At 46.1% G+C, this 19,046-nt stretch overlaps 1 protein-coding gene across 4 annotated transcripts in view; it reads right to left on the reverse strand.

Annotated features, from left to right (window-relative positions):
• The window catches only part of KMT2E (lysine methyltransferase 2E (inactive)), a 2,077,373-nt gene that overhangs the window by 86,253 nt on the left and 1,972,074 nt on the right, over positions 1-19,046 (reverse strand). For all 4 annotated transcript variants that reach the window (XM_085654164.1, XM_085654162.1, XM_085654163.1 and 1 more), the window contains one exon: positions 1,661-1,749. In XM_085654164.1, coding sequence (XP_085510290.1) covers positions 1,661-1,749 — 89 coding nt within the window. The remainder of the gene's footprint in view (positions 1-1,660; positions 1,750-19,046) is intronic.

The raw sequence follows: 19,046 nt of genomic DNA on the forward strand, positions 1-19,046 counted from the left end.
TCAACGGTCTTGATGTTGACGAGGTTCGTCGACGAAGATCTGAATCCGAAGTCTTCGGCTCCGTCGACGAGGCTACCGTTGATGAGGACAGCACCGACGAGAGAGACTTGTTCTTGAGAGCCGCCACCAGCAGCAGTGGTGACGGAGTGTCCGTCGACGAAATATTTTTCGATCAGGAGTCCTTTCTTTTTCGTCTATGAGGAAGACGAAGTTGATGTCAATGACGACCTCTCCCTCACAAAGACTAACGTTGACGGAGAAGATGCTGACGACATAATCATCTTAGTCTGAGGAGAAGAGAACGTGGACGTTGTCGTAGTAGTCGTGGCGACTGAAGTCCTCTTCAACAAAGGTGTCGTTGACGGCTTCGTCGGCGGAGCATCTTTTTAAGTTGTCTCAGGAAGAGACCTTGATGACGGCTTCATTTTTGAAGAAGATTTAAGGGCGTAGAGGGCACAGACTGACCCTTAAGAGAGGCAAGATCTTCTTAAGAAGATGAATGCTGATCTTCAAGTTTTGAGGTGTGGTGATGCTTTTTCAACACCTTAACAGCCTTAAGAGATACAAGCTCCGCCTCACTAACCCTTTTCTTAGATGCTGTAGCTTTTAAAGAGGAATCACTCTCCTCATTAGATAAAGGATTGTCCTTATTTTTAAGCTTTTGTAGCCACAAAAGCAGACACCCTTCTCTGTCTCTCAGGGTTTTTGAGAGAACGTCTTGCAGATGTTACAGTCTGTCACCTGGGGTTCAGGGTGAAGGCAGTAGATACACTTCTTGTTTCCCACAAGAATCACAATGCCTGAAGAGAGATCTTTTAGAAGAAGACATGTTGAATTGAAGTTCTGTAGAAATCCAGAAGGCCAAGAGAAAGTACTAAGCAGAGCTCAGGGAGACTCCCTTCACACAACATGCAGTAGAAAATCTGAGAGCCTGGAGCCTCTGTGGAGAGGGTTCTAGAGGGTGCTGTCGCCAGATTGTCTGAAGTCTGGACCATACTAATGACTAGGACGAGATATTAAAGTGAATGGTTTTTCTCTATTAACTTTAATGTTAGAGTAATTACTTACTGCTTTTTATGTACCGGGGCACTCTCACTTAGGCAACAGGGAATGATTCAAGCATGTGAATCTATGAAAGATACCCCAATACTGGAGAATGTAAGAATCCTGGCTCACCATCCTTTTTGCAATTTTGGAATGCAATCTGTCAAACCTAGAGAATTGAAAACAAACTTGCTGAAAATGACCAGAAACATTCATCCATGAAGCAAACCAGTTCTTCACTAGGTGACTTCTTAAACAAGAATCCTGCGTAAGAATCTTCAAAGAAGCCCCTCCGAAATCTCAAGTGAATGCTTCTTTATCGGGATTCCCTTGATTCCAGTCCCAGTGTATCTCTAAATCCATTACTATCCTACTGTGTGTGTGCTTTATAATCATAACTGCTCACAAACCGCTTCTGACCTATTTCCCCCATGCAGCGTACTATTGTTTGATAAGCTCACTATATTTCGGTATCCCAAGGGATATGGTCTCTGACATGCTGATTTTCTGGAATAATTATCTTAAAATGTAATAAAAATGATTCAAGTAAAAATAAACAACTGCTCTGGAAAATAATTACTATAGTTCCCTCATAAAGCAATGGATGCGCACTTACCACTGTCTTTGTCTTTCCTACAATCACTGAGAAGCAAAGCTCTTTGATAACTTCTTTCTCTTACTTGTTCGACTGACGTTGAAGCTGTCCTGCAAATAAACACTTATTTTAAATTCAGGCCACAAAACATTCTGTGAAACTATATGTTTTAATAAATGATAAATCAAGCTTTTAATGTAAAGTTAAGAGTAATTTATGAACTTCAAAAGTATATTTACGACTACTAATGAAGACAAATAAAAGGTATGGTCTCATCACAATCTGGGTCATTCACAATTAATCCCCATTTCAAAAGAGTCACTTAACTTAAGCTGACAGCGTTTCTGACCAATACAACAGCTATATTCAGATTCTTTACATAAGAAGTCATTTCAGGAAGCCAGAAAGAGATGCAATTTATGTATACCACTCTAGAGCTCAAGGTGATCCGGCTGATTTGCAAATGCCACCACTGGTACATAGGTGGCCAATGGTGCCTCAAACATTAGTAGCTACATTTCCTCCTATGTAAAAGAGGTACAGAAATACAACACCTAAACACAAGGAAGGGGAGAGGAGAAAAGGTCATTGTAAATCTGCATAAAATACTGTTCATTCAAAGAACAAGGTAATTGCCTTCAGTAATGTGCTTTTTGAAGGATGCCACAGCCCCAGAAGATAACTGATGTGAACCTCATCACCGGGCACCAGTTTGCATCTGAAGAATTTCCCAGCAGTAGCATGTCATCAGTGCCATGAATCTGAATGATGCATTTGATGGAGTTGGGGGGGATCAAAGGAATGTGCTGTGGGTAGTACATATAAAATGTGGCTGGAGCCAGCAATGTGAGTTCCAACCTAACTTTTCAACTCCCTACTTTTCGAACGATGCAGAGGGCACAGTCAAAAGATAAAATAGTGTAAACAGAGGTAACTTCATGGAGATTAGTGGGAGGGTGATAAGGAACCTGAGGAAGTAAGTAGTCATATCCATTACAAAAAGTGTTACGGAATCGAAGTCATTTGGTCTTCTAACAGGTGTTCTTTCCCTCAGATATCTTATACAAGCTACGACTGGGGAGGACTGACAATGCTCTTTCAACCTTGAGGGGTAGAAATCCTCAATTGACAGGGTGTTCTGTCCTGTTGATTCAAACAGTTAATGCTTATCGGAAAAGTTCAAAGAGGCTCAGGCTGCCTGACTCATTGGATTGGAACACCTCACAGAAGTGCAGAGCCAGCTGTTTATCTCCCAGCGAATGTGGTAACAAACCATCTGACAGCTTCGTACCAGCCAGTTCACAACATTTTTGTCCAGAAAATTCCAGGTGGGGTTACTAACTAATTTAGCCATAGGTGAGCCCTCAGAGGTGACAAAAATATTATGATCTGTTATGATCATTATGAATATAGTGGCTGATGTCCCACCTAGGACCTAACCTGTGGACATGTTCCCATCATTGGAAGGATGAGGTGGAGGATAAAAGGAAGGCAAAGAGATAGAGTGACACAAAAAAACTTGGAGACCACCTCTTGCAAAAAGGATGGTTTAAGCCTTATTGAGACTCCGCCCTTTGAAAAGAATGCAAAAGGCAGAGAGGCTGAAAGGGCCTTAAGCTCCCTAACTATTCTAGTGGATGTGATTGCCACAGGGAAAGCCTACAGGTGATCCAGGATCCTAGGAGTGGGCAGGAACTATTCAGTGAGTATGATTATTGATAAGGATCCCCTAGAAGAGAAACTCCTTTTGCCATTACTGAAGTACAAGTTACTTACCTTTGGTAACGATGTATCTGGTAGAGACGATTCTAGCCGCAGATTCCTTAACGTAGAATTATCCCCAGGCGTGAGACTGGACCCGGAAAACTTTCTTGCCCTGAATCTCTGCGCGCCGGGGGTGGTACAACGCGACTCCGCCCGATGTCCTCCGCCAAGGGAGACCCGCCCAACACCCCACAGGGGCAGACAGCGCCCTACGAGCCTCAAGGAACACTAGGACCACCTCAACCCCTAGGGACAAGAGGTAGAACCGGAGGCAGGGCCCACCGGAAGAAACACATACACAGTGACAGAAAGAGCTGTACACACCCCGGCCGCAAGCAGCGGACAAGGCAGGGATGGTTGCACCGCCAAAAGTGCAGACAGAAGAAGAGCACAAGAGAATGCATCAAAGGCCACAATGGTTAAGCAGAACAAGAGGCCAGCACTGGCATGACAGCCAGCAGCAGACAACACCATGGAACGATGCACCCAGGACAAGCGAGGCACCAGCCAAAGGCAGAGGCCAGGAAGGGTCAGGACACACCCCAAGGGAGGGGCCGGCACACACAGACCCACGAATGAAGGAGAGAGAGGGAGACGGACCAAGCCGTCCACCAGAACACAAAAAACAGGGAAACCAGTCTCCCCCCCTTGGACACCAGACAGAGGACCAAGGCGGACAGAAATGCAAAACCGCTATAACGCAATGCCGCAGACAGCAGGCCGGACTAGGCTAGTGACACAGCGATCCAGGAGAAGGACGGACCGGGGCGCCACACAAGCCATTCCAAAACCATCAGCAAGAACATCGCACCTGCGATATACCGTGACGCCACGGAGAGCAGAAGGACGACCACACCTCCCCAGCACAGGATAGAGCTATATAATAGCTACCAGTACCACACATAGGGCAAGTTACGTCCCAGAACATGGGAACCCTCTTAGTAAAGTAATTCCGCAGCAGAGGACAAACAGAAAAAACCTGCGGAGAAAACCACAGATGGCTTGCCAAGCAGCCAATAAAGAATACACAGAAGGCCTAATCTCAGGGCCTATATGGCTTACAAACAGACAAAACCACAAGCCAAACAAGGGCCAGACCAGCAGCCAACAGCACCAAAGTCCTAACAAAAGGACCCGAAGGCACATCAACCACACAGAACAGACACCTGGGCTACTCGCTACAAGGCCCCAGGAAAACAACGGAAGAACACCCCCCAAAACACAGACCGACTCACAGGTCACTGAGGGGGAGGAGGAGGAGGAGGACGATGCCCCGCAAGAAACCTCTGAATGGCAGAATCTGCAGGGGCGTGGAACAAAAGAGTACCATCAGAGGGAAGGTCCACCAGCCGTTCCCTAACGTTCTCCGGGAACACACTATCCTGTAGCCAGGCCTGCCGACGAAGGGCCACTGAAGAAGCCATGGCACGACCAAGCACCTCCAAAATATCCATAGCCGAGCGAACAATAAACGCCGCCAGCTCCCGGCCATCCAACACATGGTGCCTCAGATCAACACAGGCACCCTCTTGAGAAGCGACAGACATAAGGGACTCCGCCGAATCCCACAAGCAAGAAGTGGCCATAGCCAATACACAAAGAGTGTTAAGGGCCCGCAAAGCCGCACTGGTAGAGGTGAAGATATTGCACCCCCAGGAATCCAACCGGTGGGCCTCCCGTGACTGGGAGGACAACACCGATGGCAGGGAGGGAAAGGCAGTCTGCAAAAGAGGGTCCCTGGTGGAGGGGTGGAGGGAAAGAAAGACAGGATCATGCGGCGCAGGACGGTGGCGGTGCAGAAGTTGCTGTGGCGCTGGGTCCCCTGTGGCGGGCCACCCCCAATCCCCCAAAAGAGAAGTGTGGAGCGAAGCCTCGAAGGTAAGAAGCAGCTCCCGACCACCAGAACCCTGATGGAGGACCTCCAGAAGATGATCCGTGGGGAAACGGGCAGCTGGATCGCCCATGCGCAGGATCCCCGCAGCCGTGTAAACAGCCTGAGCGAAGGCAGCACTCGCTTCCGTAGGGCCCCGTGACGGGGAAAGCAGTTCCTCCGTGGGCGACGGCTGCAAGCTAAGGCGGCCGCCCCCCCAGCCCAACTGGGGGAAGGAAAGGCCAAGCCCAAAACGGGGGAGGGTGGGCCAATAAATGGGGAACCTGAGGTGCCTTCGGCGAAAATTGCGGGCGCTTAGAGCCGTCCTTAGAGGACACCGGGGAAAAGGCCACGACTTGACGACCCGTCTCCGTAGAACATGAAACCAACAATCGCCGAATCGCTGGAGAAGAGGGGGCGTCCGAAGACGAATCAACGACCCGACGTCGGGCCGGCGCCGTAGAGTCCGCCACCAGCGTCAGGTCAATGTCGACCGGCACCGAAGGGGACGCCGGAATGACCTCTGCCACAACGCGCGGCGCAGGAGACCGAGGTGGGGTTGGAGCGGGGGCGGCTAAGGAACGGCGCTAAAAAGATGTCGACTCGACCTCCAACAAGGCAGCAGCCTGCGTGGAGGGACGAGAGGAGCCCGGGTACACGCCCGACACCTAGCTGGCCCCTGCGGTGCCGCCAGCAGCCGCTGGCGCCTGAGCGTTGTCACCTCGGCCAAGGCAACTGCCTGTCCAGAGGACCGAGGGGGACTCGAGGACACGCCCGAGCCCTGAGGCCTGGCAACCTTCCGCGACACCACAGGGACCCCCGTGGGGGTTTGCGGCGAGGCAGAGGCGCCGTAGTCCGAAGGAGGGAACACCGAAGGGCTGCACCCCGAAGGCACCACATCCTCCGAACCTGGATCCGAACCTGTCTGCGCCGGAACTGCCGGCGATGTCGGAGGACTCCCCGCATGCGGCAAGGGATCCGCAGACGTCCCAGGAAGAGAAGGAAAAGGAAGAGCCAATGAGGCCTGCAAAGTTTCATCCGGCGCTCCTGCTGGGACTTCGGCTTCATTTGCTGACACGCCTCGCAGTCCGTGGAGTCGTGGTGCTCCCCCAAACACCACATGCAGATGTGGTGAGGATCCGTCGGCGACATCTGGCGCGCGCATGACGAGCATGTCTTAAAGCCCGAAGGCATTCGCACACTGTTCTCAAGAAAATAGCCTAAAAGTGGAGAAAGAAAGCCTGAAACAGGCCTGGGACAAGATCCACATCTGCTTTGCACGCTGAAAAGAAGAAAACTGACGTCAGCGAGCCGGGATAGGGCTTATGTAACCTTGCGGACGTCACACCCGCGGAGGACGTCGGGGCAGAGTCGCGTGGTACCGCCCCCTGGCACACAGAGATGCTGGGCAAGAAAGTTTTCCAGGTCCAGTCTCACGCCTGGGGATAATTCTACGTTAAGGAATCTGCGGCTAGTAGTCTCTATCAGATAGTCTGTGCAGAGAATACCATCCATGTTTCAAAATCTTGGTGAACGGTACTAGGGTGCAAAAACGGAAACCCCGGCACTCTGGTTGAATATATATACAGTTTTAGATGTAGATTTCTCAGAGCAGAAAAACGAGATGATGTGAGGGAATAACCCCTGACACAGAGAACGTCCAGGAAAGCATGTATGGATCTATCAAACACTGATTTATTCATTAGTGAAATGATTAAGGGCATGAATCAAATCATTACATCAAATATCAAAATATTTTCATAAAAATGAGTAGTTCTATGAAGTTCTTGGGAGTCCAGTTCTTGACATGTAGAGCATCAGAAACAGCCAACACGCGTTTCGTCACCACCGTGACTTCCTCAAGGCTCTTTAGTGGAGCTCACACAGGGGGGGCTTCAGTGTATCTGCTCCCCTATTGACTCAGATATCCTGGATAACTGTAGATTCCCAGGTTACAGTTCCAATATTCGAACCAACTAATAAGAAACTTCTGATAGTTGCTTTTAATCCTTGTCTTTAGTTGAAGAGAGTTAAGGTATGACTTGGGTATAGTAGAAAAGTTCTTTTGAACGTTTCGATGTACTGCATTTGTATTTTCAATATGCTAAACTCTTTTTGTGTTTTTTATTTCACACAATCTTGAGTCAAGATTAGATGGAGATCAAATCAGATGTCCCCAGATATTACGAAGTGATCATTTAAAAGTGTGTGATAATAATCGTCGTTGTCCTCAAAAAACAGTGTATACACAAGTTAGGGAACCATGATAAGGCCCTAGGGAAAGGAATCCATGTAATGCACGACCAATAGTGTCCTACCGTCCGCTGTGGCCAAACACTAGGGTGCAAGCAGTTCATATACTAAATTATGAGGGTCACCAGCAAAAGACACCACACAGCAATTAACCTAACACTGCTTCGGCTTCATTGGGAAGAGGATATGTGTCACCAGTTTACAAACTTTGTGTGGTCCTCAATTCTACCAAGCCCTGTACCAATTCCCAGGAACGCACGCCTAAGTCAAATCCAGAATTATATCACTCATAGAGCGTACCTCACACCCGCAAAGATTAACTGGTACTTCAACCGTATGGATGCTACATGTCCCTGATGCTCACTCACTGATGCAGATCCGATACACATGCTATGGGGATGTCCCACCCTGCTTGCTTATTGGAGGGAGGTTGGGGACATCCTGATTCAATGCACTGACCGCACCCTCACATTTGAATGGTACATTTACATCTTGCACTTATACCACAGAACCCGAAACAACATGTTGACTTCCAGATTCTTAGACTTGGGAATGGCGGTAGCGAAGAGACTGATCACTAAGAGGTGGAGACCCCGACCTCCCTTACATACTAGCATGGAGATGCTCCCCGAACACGTGGGCAAAAGCAGAGAGTATCACACTCCACCGTGAAGACACCATAGGTATCAGAAAAACCCCTCTTGCCTCAAGTTGGGACATGATACTGGCTGAGCAATCACACATTCACAACACTATTACGCTGCCCCCACTCTCAGCTAACGTTACACCCTAAAAACTACACATCCAATGAGGAGGATAGATATAAAGAAAGACATGGAGTTGATATAGTAGACAACATGCAAGACTGCATTTTGCACAACACTATACAGTGAACAAGTGCCAAAGTACCTATTACACATACCAGTACGAAGGATGCACCTAATGGGGGAACCAGGGGCAAGCTCCACTGCTACGATATTCTACCCGTTATGTTTTTAGCTGCCCCTGTCACGTTATAAACCGCCTGCAAAGTTCGTAAGACAATATGTTAGATATAGAGAAAGACATGAAGTTGCTATAGTAGACAACATGCAAGACTGCATTTCACTCAACACTATATAGTGAACAAATGCCAAAGTACCTATACACACACCAGTACGCAGGATGCACTAAATGGGGGAACCAGGGGCAAGCTCCACTGCTACGATATTCTACCTGTTTTGATCTTAGTTGTCCCTGTCACGTTATAAACCGCCTGCACAGTTCGTAAGACAATATGAACCACACAGCAACAGAGCTGGCATATAATGTGTACCCAGACACTACTGGGTTTGCATGGTCACTAATGATCAATACTGAAGTTTAGCTTTTACAGGTCTTGGTGTACCGTATATGATGCAGCATAAAGCTTCGATCTTGCTGATTTGAAATCCCTGACAATGTATAAGTACAGATAATGCACTCTTTGAATGACCCTTGTAAAACGCAACCGAAAATATATATAACAGAATAACTTATGGAAAAATTGAAAACTAATTAACAGATTTAAGAAAAAAATGAGGGTCACCAACAAAACTCATCTTAAACCCCTTGAGTCTGAAAGAGTAACATACTGCAAATTTTCTTCAGAAGGAACAGAGTGCGGGAAGATCACTGTTTAACTCGACATGAAGTACAAAAAGGGAGCTATGGAAGTTTGTGAGAGAAATAGATGTTAACACCTCTCCATCTCACTGTATCTCTGCTTGGTCAAATAATAAAGTGGATAGGTTGTACATTCTGTAACTGCTGTTTTAACATTCCTATTATTTGCCTACACCCTGCTATTACTGAACCCACAGCAGCCATGGGAGATATCTCAGCCTTACCTGAGGTACGGGTAGAATACATAAAGCCAAGAAATTATAGGTATCAAGACCATTACTGCATGAAGTGTTCTGTCGGGTACGAGAAGCAGTATCATCCCTTTGTGTACCAGTAGATGGTTTTTAAAAGTCATCTTTTTGTGCTAGGGAGTCAAAGTAGTGCTCTAAGGGTGGACGTTATGCAATTGCTTGGTTTCAAATCAAATGAGTCAAGTCGCAGAGTTCTGGAATCTTTTTTGTGAGCACTGAGCAGAAAATGTAGCAGTGATAAAATCAAGAGGGGATCACCATGTGTAACAAGGTTATTTTGTGAAGAAAATGAAACAGAGTTACCTAAAAAGGGTATACCCAAAACTAGTCTCTGCGACCTGGGTGTAAAGCAGTACGTAAGCACAGTGGTCCCAGAAAATGACAGTACAATGTGAGGGATCAAAAACAAATATTCAAAACAAAGCATAAAACACAAGGTATTTGTTATACTCAGTGTTTAATTCACACTGGGCAACGATCTCTTAATGTAAATATTTTTGTATTATTACATGTGACAATGTCCTAGGCGGGAACATGGTGAGGGGGAGGAAGAGAAGGCGGGTATTGGTGTTTTGCGAGGATAGGGAAGTGATAGAGAGATAGAGTGTCAATCAGAGAAAGTACATTACTTTGAACACATGAGGCTCCTTCATAAAGCCTATAAATCGCAATTCCAGCAGAAACAGTATACAGCCATGATAACAACAGTAACACAACATGAAATATCTGTTGTCTGTGCTGGCTATGCAGTAAAGTGTCGACGATTCGACCCCTAAGAAACTGTAGGCAGTTGTATCCCTTACGTCAGGGTTTTCATCAGGACAAGGTCTGGGGGTGAGGAAGGGCGTGATCTAGGGATGGACATGAAAAAAACTTTTAGAACCATATCCATACGGGGCACGATTCAATATATAGGAAGGGAGATGGAATCTAATTGTCATTATTACCATAAAGCCTCTGCACGATGGCTAAGGGCGTAGAGAGGCGCGTAGGCTCATGTGACGGGAGAGTGACCGAAGCACCTGAAACTAATAAGGTGCAAGATCAGTGAAGACCAAGGACGATAGAAAGATAGGAAATAGACTAAAAACAGGTCTCTTACTTCCTAAAAAGTTGGATTAAACTAATGTCATGCCGGGTGAGTCGGGTATATTGCTGCCACAGTAGAAAGGATCTGTGGATTAGAAGAAACAGGACCCCTAATGAGTAGACCTCATTAATGTTGAACCACCCAATTGGCAGAGTAGTCAGAAAACGAGAGATAAAGCCTCATTCTAAGCTAAAGGTAAATTATAATGTATCCAGATTTCACTAAAACTAGTATGTGAAAAATACAAAATGACTGCCTGACAAGCATTAAACAAAAAGGTGCATCACATTGCCACAGAGGTGATAGGATAGGATGCACGAGTGAGAAACATCAGTCTAGGTGAGCGGTTAAGTCCAAACTGAACTCTAAAACTACTGTGGGAGGAAAGGGGCGACTATGTTGCATGCATTAGAAGTGCATCACCTAAAAGGGCAAGGAGCGGCAAGGGAAAGATTACCTTGGCTGATGAGCGCAGGCTTGATGCCCACTGTGAATCTTTATTTCTGAAAATGAGATGAGGGAAATAGATTAGGTTAAACGCACTAGTAATCCGTGGTGCGTAAAACAGATCTATGCAGGCGGGCCGGGTGCCGTGCCGGGACTCACCTTTGCTTAGGTCAAAGCATCCGTCAAAGCCTCCGTTCGAATAAAGCAAACTGGATGGCTAGGGGGCAGCGGCTAAAGTACCTGTAAATCACGCGTGCTGACAGCACGCGTGCAGGCACTCGTAGCCTCGTAGCTTGTGAGTGACGGGTGGAGTCAGAGAAGAAAGACTCCCGTCCTGTTACAAAAACAAAGCCTCGCTCAATGGTGAAGATTGAATGAATATAATGGGGATCAGGCGCATCAAAGATGTCACCTACATGTATTCCAAAAAACACTCATGTTGGTACCAGAGAAAGATTGCATCAAGCATTAATGTAACCATTCATAGCCAGATAGATGTATTGTTGACATGTGATCATATTGAAAAAATGAGCCGTGGCCAATGTGCCTATTGTACAAGTGGAACTTAGTGAGGGGGCAACACATCGATGCAGTCACATCCTTCACAGCAATCGGAGATAAAAGTGACAGCATAGGCAAGATATTTATATGCAGTAGGCTTTATGCAGTGGTGGACACATCCTTCACAGTTATTAGAGTGAAAAGTGACAACATAGGCGAGATATTTGTATGCAGTAGGCTTAATACAGTGGTGGGCACATGGTTAAAATATTGCCTCGAGATGCTTATTACAGTGGTAGTCCAGTGATGGGCACGTGGTTGAAGTATTACATAGAGATATTACATATTGTTTGGTCCAAATGTACCACATTTGTCAGGATAGAGTACATTGTGGGGACTGTAAAGTGCCATTATATTCATGAAATACGTACATTGGATATCAGGATGTTAAATCAATCTAATGTGCATTATATGGCAAATTGACACCGGATTGCAGAATGAAAATTAATCAAAGGTCAGACAAGCAAATTGGGCATGACTAATTTCAGACTCGTTCAAGCCATTTCTAATAGAGTCAAGCTGAGACATCCACTTGCATTCCCTTAGGTTGAGAATGGCACCAATGTTTCCTGCCTTGGGCCCTAGGGACGCTTTCTCTATTACTACCCAATGTATATCAACCGGACTGTGGTTCATAGCAGCAAAATGTTCCACCAGGGGTGCTCCCTGTGTGCCACATCTTATCCGGCTGCAGTTCTGGAAGACCCGGGCCTTGATCTTCTGTTGGGTTTCACCTATGTAGATCAAATCACAGGGACATAGAATTCCGTAGATTACATTGTTTGTATTGCAGTTGGAAAACGTTTTCAAGGGGATCACATGGTCCCTGTAGCTGAACTCTTTGGTTGGAATTGTGGTGGGGCAAGCTTTGCATTGTCCACATTTGAAGTGGCCTTGAATGGGTGGTAGATTCCACATGGATCTGATAGAAGGTGTTTCTGGAGTCTCTAGAAAGGAGCACACAACGTGTTCCCTGATGCATTTGGCTTTTTTAAAAGAGTGCATCGGTGGACTGTCTTGCTCTATGTCATCGGATATTAACCCCCAATGTTTGTTAATGGTTTTCTTAATGGCATGACTCTAAGTAGAAAAAGTCGTGACGCATATCATCCTTTCCATGTGACCTTTGTCTTTCTCCAGCACTCTCACAAACAAAATTCTGGCTACTCCACAAGACCTTCTGGACCCCCGCTCGGTTAGCTCGCTAGGCCTCAGAGAAAACGACCTGTGCTGGAACTGCGACAGTGAAAAAGGGGATCTAGCACACCTCATTTTCTACTGCCCAAAACTCAAAAAGTTCTGGGGGGAAATCTTTGATTTCATAAAAAGGGTGCTGGGGTGTACACTAAGTCTAGAATTTTCCTCCCTCACCACCGCATTTATAACCGCAGGACTCCCTGCACAGCAGGACAGGGACCTTCTAGACCTCCTATTGACCGCAGCAGTTAAATTGGTCCTGTCCAACTGGAAGGATACTGCTAGGACATCATACAAATGCTGGTTTAACTGGGTGACATTCCTCAGAAGCGCAGATAGCACTGTCCTGCAAAACTCACCCTGGAGACCAGCTACTAGGGGGATGTGGAGGTCACTAGACATGCTCCTGAACTCCTACGAACCCCTGTGAACCCACTTGGGACGCCCGGGGAAGGATCGGACTCCACACAGTGATGCAACCCCAGACTAGGCTTATAGTGAGAGAACACTTCTTGTACCCTACCTCTACTCTTTCTCTCCTTTCTTCTCTCTTCTTACTATCCTGTTTCTAATTTTCCAGCAAGTCAACGCAGAGGGGATCCGCTGGACGTGTACAAAACAGTACCATGTAATTACTGTAATACCAACCACGTTTATCTGGAACCCCATAATGAAAATGCAAATGTACTTGTTTTGTAAAAATTTAATAAGAATACTTTGGAAAAAAAAAGAAAGAACACTTCAACCTGAAAAACTTAGATTATTATGGTTTTTTGAAGCTTAAGGTTGCTCTCTCTAAACTAAAGCTTTCAAACAACGACCCTTCCCTCATCAGGATCATCCTACCCTTTAATAAATCCGGCCTCCAAGCTCTACCATCTTATACAACCAAAGTCCTTCACCACATACTGTAGAATCCAAACCAAATGAGACCCCAACGAAACGATTATGTCACAATCTTGGCATCAGATTTGGAAGTTAGTGGTCTCATATACAATATCCCCCTCCCTTGCACAGACACAATTCTAGTTACTACACAGGACCTCCTGGACCCCAGCATGCCTCCACAAACTCTCCCTATGAGAGACTCCAAGTTCCTGGAACAGTAATGACCCTATGGGTGATCTCCCTCACCTTATCTTTTACTGAAGAGCAGTCGGTCCATTTTCGGATTCAGTGTTTAGTTTTATTCCCTCTATCTGCAGAGTCCTTCAGGAGCATTAGTTTTTAACACTACTCAAGGGATTTTTAGATTCGAACATCAGATCCCGAAACAACAGTCTATTAATTGATATCCTTCTTACTGCTGCAGCAAATCGATTTTAACTAACTGGAAGAACACAGCCGCCACCTCCTTCGGCTCCTGGATTAACTGGACCCCTTTTCTGAGAGGGGCAGATAACACCTCATTACAAAACTTCCCGTGGATTATACGCAATACATCTATATGGAACTCCCTTGATAACTATTTCGCCACTTCCAAACCACTGTGACTATGTATTCCACCCCCTATACTCCTGTACATCTGTCCTCTCTCGCATGGGTAAAAATATGAGAGATATTCAGATCTGATTCCACCTCCTCCCAAAACTCTGAGGTGAACTCTTAGATTGAGTGGAGCATAGGACCTGGAATGCACCTGCACTTTTATACATTAGGACCTCCTTGGATTTTACAAGCTGATACATGTGCTTTGTCTCTATACCTACTAGTGCCCCTCCTTTCCTCTTTTATCTAGCTTCTTTTACTTTATTTCTATCACTTACTTTTATGACATATCACACACCCTATGGATTTATCTAATCTTCATATGTGGATTTGCTCTCACTTACCATCTGCTACCTGGATTTTGCTTTGTAACCTGGAACCTCAGGTCACGATCACTGCATTTCTGATATTGGACCCTTATATTCTCTGATTGTCCTTTTTTTCTCTGTTCATTTGGTTATGAAAAGGTTGCTCAATAAAATTCTCCTGAAAGTAAAGGAATATGCTACTTACCAGTATGCATCTGTTCTTGGCATGTAGAGCTGCAGAGCCACACACTTAGGATAGTAGATCGCCATCTGGTGTTGGGATCGGATACTTGCAGGTTGTTGTTGTCTTCGGAAGAAGTCTTTGGTCACGAGATAGGTGACTCCTCCCTTGGACGACAGTGCGCATGGGCATCAACTCCATCGTTAGATTGTTTTTCGCCATGATGGGAAATGATGGAGTTTGTAGAAAAGAGAGAGATGTCCATGTGTAATGTCTAAGTAAGACAATGCTGGAACAGATACAGGTCCCGGGGAGGTGGGTGGGCGTGTGTGGCTCTGCAGCTCTACATGCCAAGAACAGATGCATACTGGTAAGTAGCATATATCCAGTTCGAGGCATATGAGCTGCAGATCACACACTTAGGATAGACTATATAGCAGTATCTCCCCTAGCGGTGGTCACCTGTATCAGTTGCAGCCAGCGGTTTGAAATAAAGTTTTAAGGACAGCCTGACCCACAGAAGCTTGCTGCTTTGCTTGCACGTCAACACAATAGTGTTTAGTGAAGGTGTGTGTTGTAGACCATGTGGCTGCCTTACAAATATCTTCTAAGGGAATGTTTCCTAAGAATGCCATGGAAACCCCTATATTGAGTGTGGAATGCGCTCTAGGGGGAACCGTTAGTGTGCGTTTATCCTTGTGGTAGCATATTTGGATACATTTAACTATCCACCTAGCTATCCCAGATTTGGAAATGGGGTTGACTTTATGTGGTGGAGAGAAAACAACAAACAATTGTTTAGCGGAATGATTTAGTTCTGTCAATGTAGTAAAGAAGGGCTCTTTTAACGTCTAAGGTATGAAGAGCTCTTTCAGCAACCAAGTCTGGATTTGGGAAGAACACTGGTAACTCTACTGATTGGTTAAGATGGAACAGAGATATGACTTTTGGAAGGAATTTCGGATTTGTTCTAAGAACCACTTTGTTACGGTGTAATTGTAAGAATGGTTCTTGTATGGTTAAAGCCTGAATTTCACTTACCCTTCTGAGGGATGTGATGGCGATAAGGAAGGCTACTTTCCATGTGAGGAACTGTAGTTCGCATTTATGGAGAGGTTCAAATGGAGGTCCGATGAGCCTACTAAGAACAATGTTTAGATTCCACACTGGAGAGGGTGGTAATGTGGGAGGAATAATCCTTTTTAGTCCTTCCATGAAGGCTTTGATCGCAGGTGTCGTCTATTTTGTAAGTAGGCTGCTAATGCTGCTAGGTGTAGACGTATGGATGAGTATGCCGAATTACATCTTTGCAAGTGCAGTAAGTAGCAAATGATGTCCTGGATGGATGCATCCAGTGGGATTATCTGATTGTTAGAGCAATTAATGGCAAATCCTTTCCATTTTGCAGCATAGCAGGCTCTAGTGGTAGGTCTTCTGGCCTCTTTTATAATATTCATGCAGTCTGGGGGCAGGTTAAGGTAACCGAACCCTAGGACTTCAGGAACCAGATCGCCAGATTCAGTTGATTTGGACCTGGGTGTCTGATTTCTCCATGGTTCTGGGTTAATAAGGACGGGGAGAGACGCAGTTTTTGGTGTGGAACTAGCGAGAGTTCCAGTAGTGTTGGGAACCAGGGCTGGCGTGCCCATGTGGGAGCTACTAGGATCAGTTTGAGAGACTGTTGCCTGAGCTTGCGAACTACTAATGGAATGAGTGGGAGAGGCGGAAAAGCGTACGCAAATCTGCCTGACCAGTTCATCCATATCGCATTGCCCTTTGACTCCGGGTGGGGAAACCTGGCGGCGAAGGTTGGGCATTTTGCGTTTTTGTGTGTGGCGAACAGATCTATGTCTGGTTCGCCTCATTGTTGGAAAAAGGGCAGGAAGACTTGGGGATGTAGTTCCCATTCATGGATCTGTTGAGTTTGTCGACTTAACAGATCGGCGATTTGGTTGTGAACCCCTGGAAGGTGTTCTGCAAGTAGGTAGATGTTCTGGGGAATGGCCCATCTCCAAATGTTCTGTGCGAGCTGGGATAGCTGGAGAGAATGTGTGCCTCCTTGTTTTTGTATGTAATACATGGCTGTCATGTTGTCTGTTTGTATGAGGACAGTTTTGTTCTGGAGATGTAGTTGGAATGATTTTAGCGCTAGGAACACTGCTAGCAGTTCCAGGTAATTGATATGGAGCACTCTCTGTTGAGTGGTCCATTTGCCCTGAGTGGTGTGGCCGAGGAGATGGGCTCCCCAGCCTGTGAGCGATGCGTACGTTGTCAGCACTATGTGTGGAAGAGGCTCTAGGAACAGCCGCTCTTTGGACAGGTTTGTTATGTTCCACCATTTCAGAGAGCGATGTGTGCGGCTGTCTACCAACACCAGATCTGTAAGTTGTCCGTGAGCCTGGTTCCACTGACGTGCTAGACATTCTTGCAAGGGACGCATTTGAAGTCTTGCATAAGGCACAATGAAGATGCATGACGCCATAATGCCTATGAGTTGCATGAACACTCTTGCTGGAAGGGAGTGTTGGACTTGAAATTTCGTGATAAGAGCTTGTATATTGGTTATGCTGGCTGGGCTGGGATATGCTAGGGCTGTGGAAGTGTTTATGGTGGCTCCTAGATACTGGTGTATGTGAGAGGGTTGGAGATGAGATTTGGGATAGTTTATTGTGAATCCCAAGTTGTGTAAGATTTGGATGGTTTGGTGAGTGTGTAGAACACATTTGTTGAATGACTTGGCTTTTATTAGCCAGTCGTCTAGATACGGGAAGACATGAATTTGTTGTCTTCTGAGATGTACTGCAACTCCTGCCAGACATTTCGTGAATACTCTGGGTGCGGTTGTTACCCCGAATGGAAGGACTGTAAACTGGTAGTGTTGTCCGTCCACCACAAACCTTAGATACTTCTTGTGGGCAGGATGTATGGGAATGTGGAAGTAGGCGTCCTTGAGGTCTAGTGTGGCAAGGAAATCGCCTTGTTGCAGTAGTGGGAGCACTTGTTGAAGAGTGATCATATGGAAATGATCTGAGTTGATATACAGATTTAGGGGTCTGAGGTCGAGTATTGGTCTTAGAGTCCCGTCCTTCTTGGGGATTAGGAAGTAGAGTGAGTATACCCCTGTACCCTGATGTTCTAAGGGAACTTGTTCTATTGCGTGTTTTTGAAGCAATGAGAGAACCTCTTGTTTGAGGAGCGTAAGATGGTCTGGTGACATGGAATGCTGCTTGGGCGGTATGTGTGTGTGTGGGGGGGGGGGGGGGGGGGTAGTTGTGAGTTCCAGGCAGTAACCATACTGGATAATTTGTCTTACCCACTTGTCTGTTGTGATGGAGTTCCAGACAGGTAGGAACTGTTTTAGTCTTCCCCCGACAGGAGTGGAATGGTCTGGGGGGATTGGAGGAAAGTCACTGTTTTGTGGCAAGGGAGGTACGAGGGTTGTTATTACCTCGACCTCGACCCTTGTTGTTGTTTCCTCTGTATCCGCCTCTAAAATATCCTCTACTGGGGGATGTTTGTGTAGCGGGTTTGAATGTAGAGGAGGTGTCCGCTCCCATATTTTTGGAGGCTTCTTTATAGAAGGAGCGCCGAAAGGAGCCACGTGGTTGGGTAGACTGTAATGCTTCCATGGACTTAGCCGTCTCTGTGTCCTTCTTCATTTTTTCAAGGGCAGTATCTACTGCTGGCCCAAAGAGCTGTTCCTGATTGAATGGCTGACTAAGTATGGTAGTTTATACCTCTGGCTTAAAGCCTGAAATGCGTAGCCACGCATGTCGTCGAAGGAGCACACTTGTGTTAATTGCTCTAGAGGCGGTGTCTGTGGCATCAAGCGCACATTTAATTGCTGCATTTGAAATAAGTTTTCCTTCCTGGATAAGGTCATTTGCCTGGGTCTTATATTGGTCTGGCAGATGTTGTAAGAGAGTCTCTAATTGATCGTAGTGGGCCCTGTCATAGCATGCTAGTAGGGCTTGGGTGTTGGCAATACGCCAATGATTAGCGGCTTGTGCTGCTACTCATTTGCCAAAGGCTTCTAACAATTTGGATTCTTTTTCTGGGGGTGGTGTATCTCCTGTGGTTTGGGAGTTGGCGCTTTTCCTAGCATTGGAAATGACCAAAGAATCAAAAGGGAGTTGCCCTTTGATGTAATTAGGGTCTTCAGGGGCAGGCCTATATTTCTTTTCTATCCTTGGGTTGAGAACCCTGGCACGAACGGGGTCTTTAAACACTTCGGGGGCGTGTTTTATGACTCCTTTAATCATGGGTAGAATTTGAACAGACTTTTGAGATTGTTCGAAAGTGTCTAATAGGAAGTCTTCCTCTGGTGCGTCTGAGTGCATTGTGACGCCGTGG

The sequence above is a fragment of the Triturus cristatus genome, chromosome 4_1, assembly GCF_964204655.1.
Source record: "Triturus cristatus chromosome 4_1, aTriCri1.1, whole genome shotgun sequence".
Taxonomy (NCBI): Eukaryota; Metazoa; Chordata; class Amphibia; order Caudata; family Salamandridae; genus Triturus; species Triturus cristatus.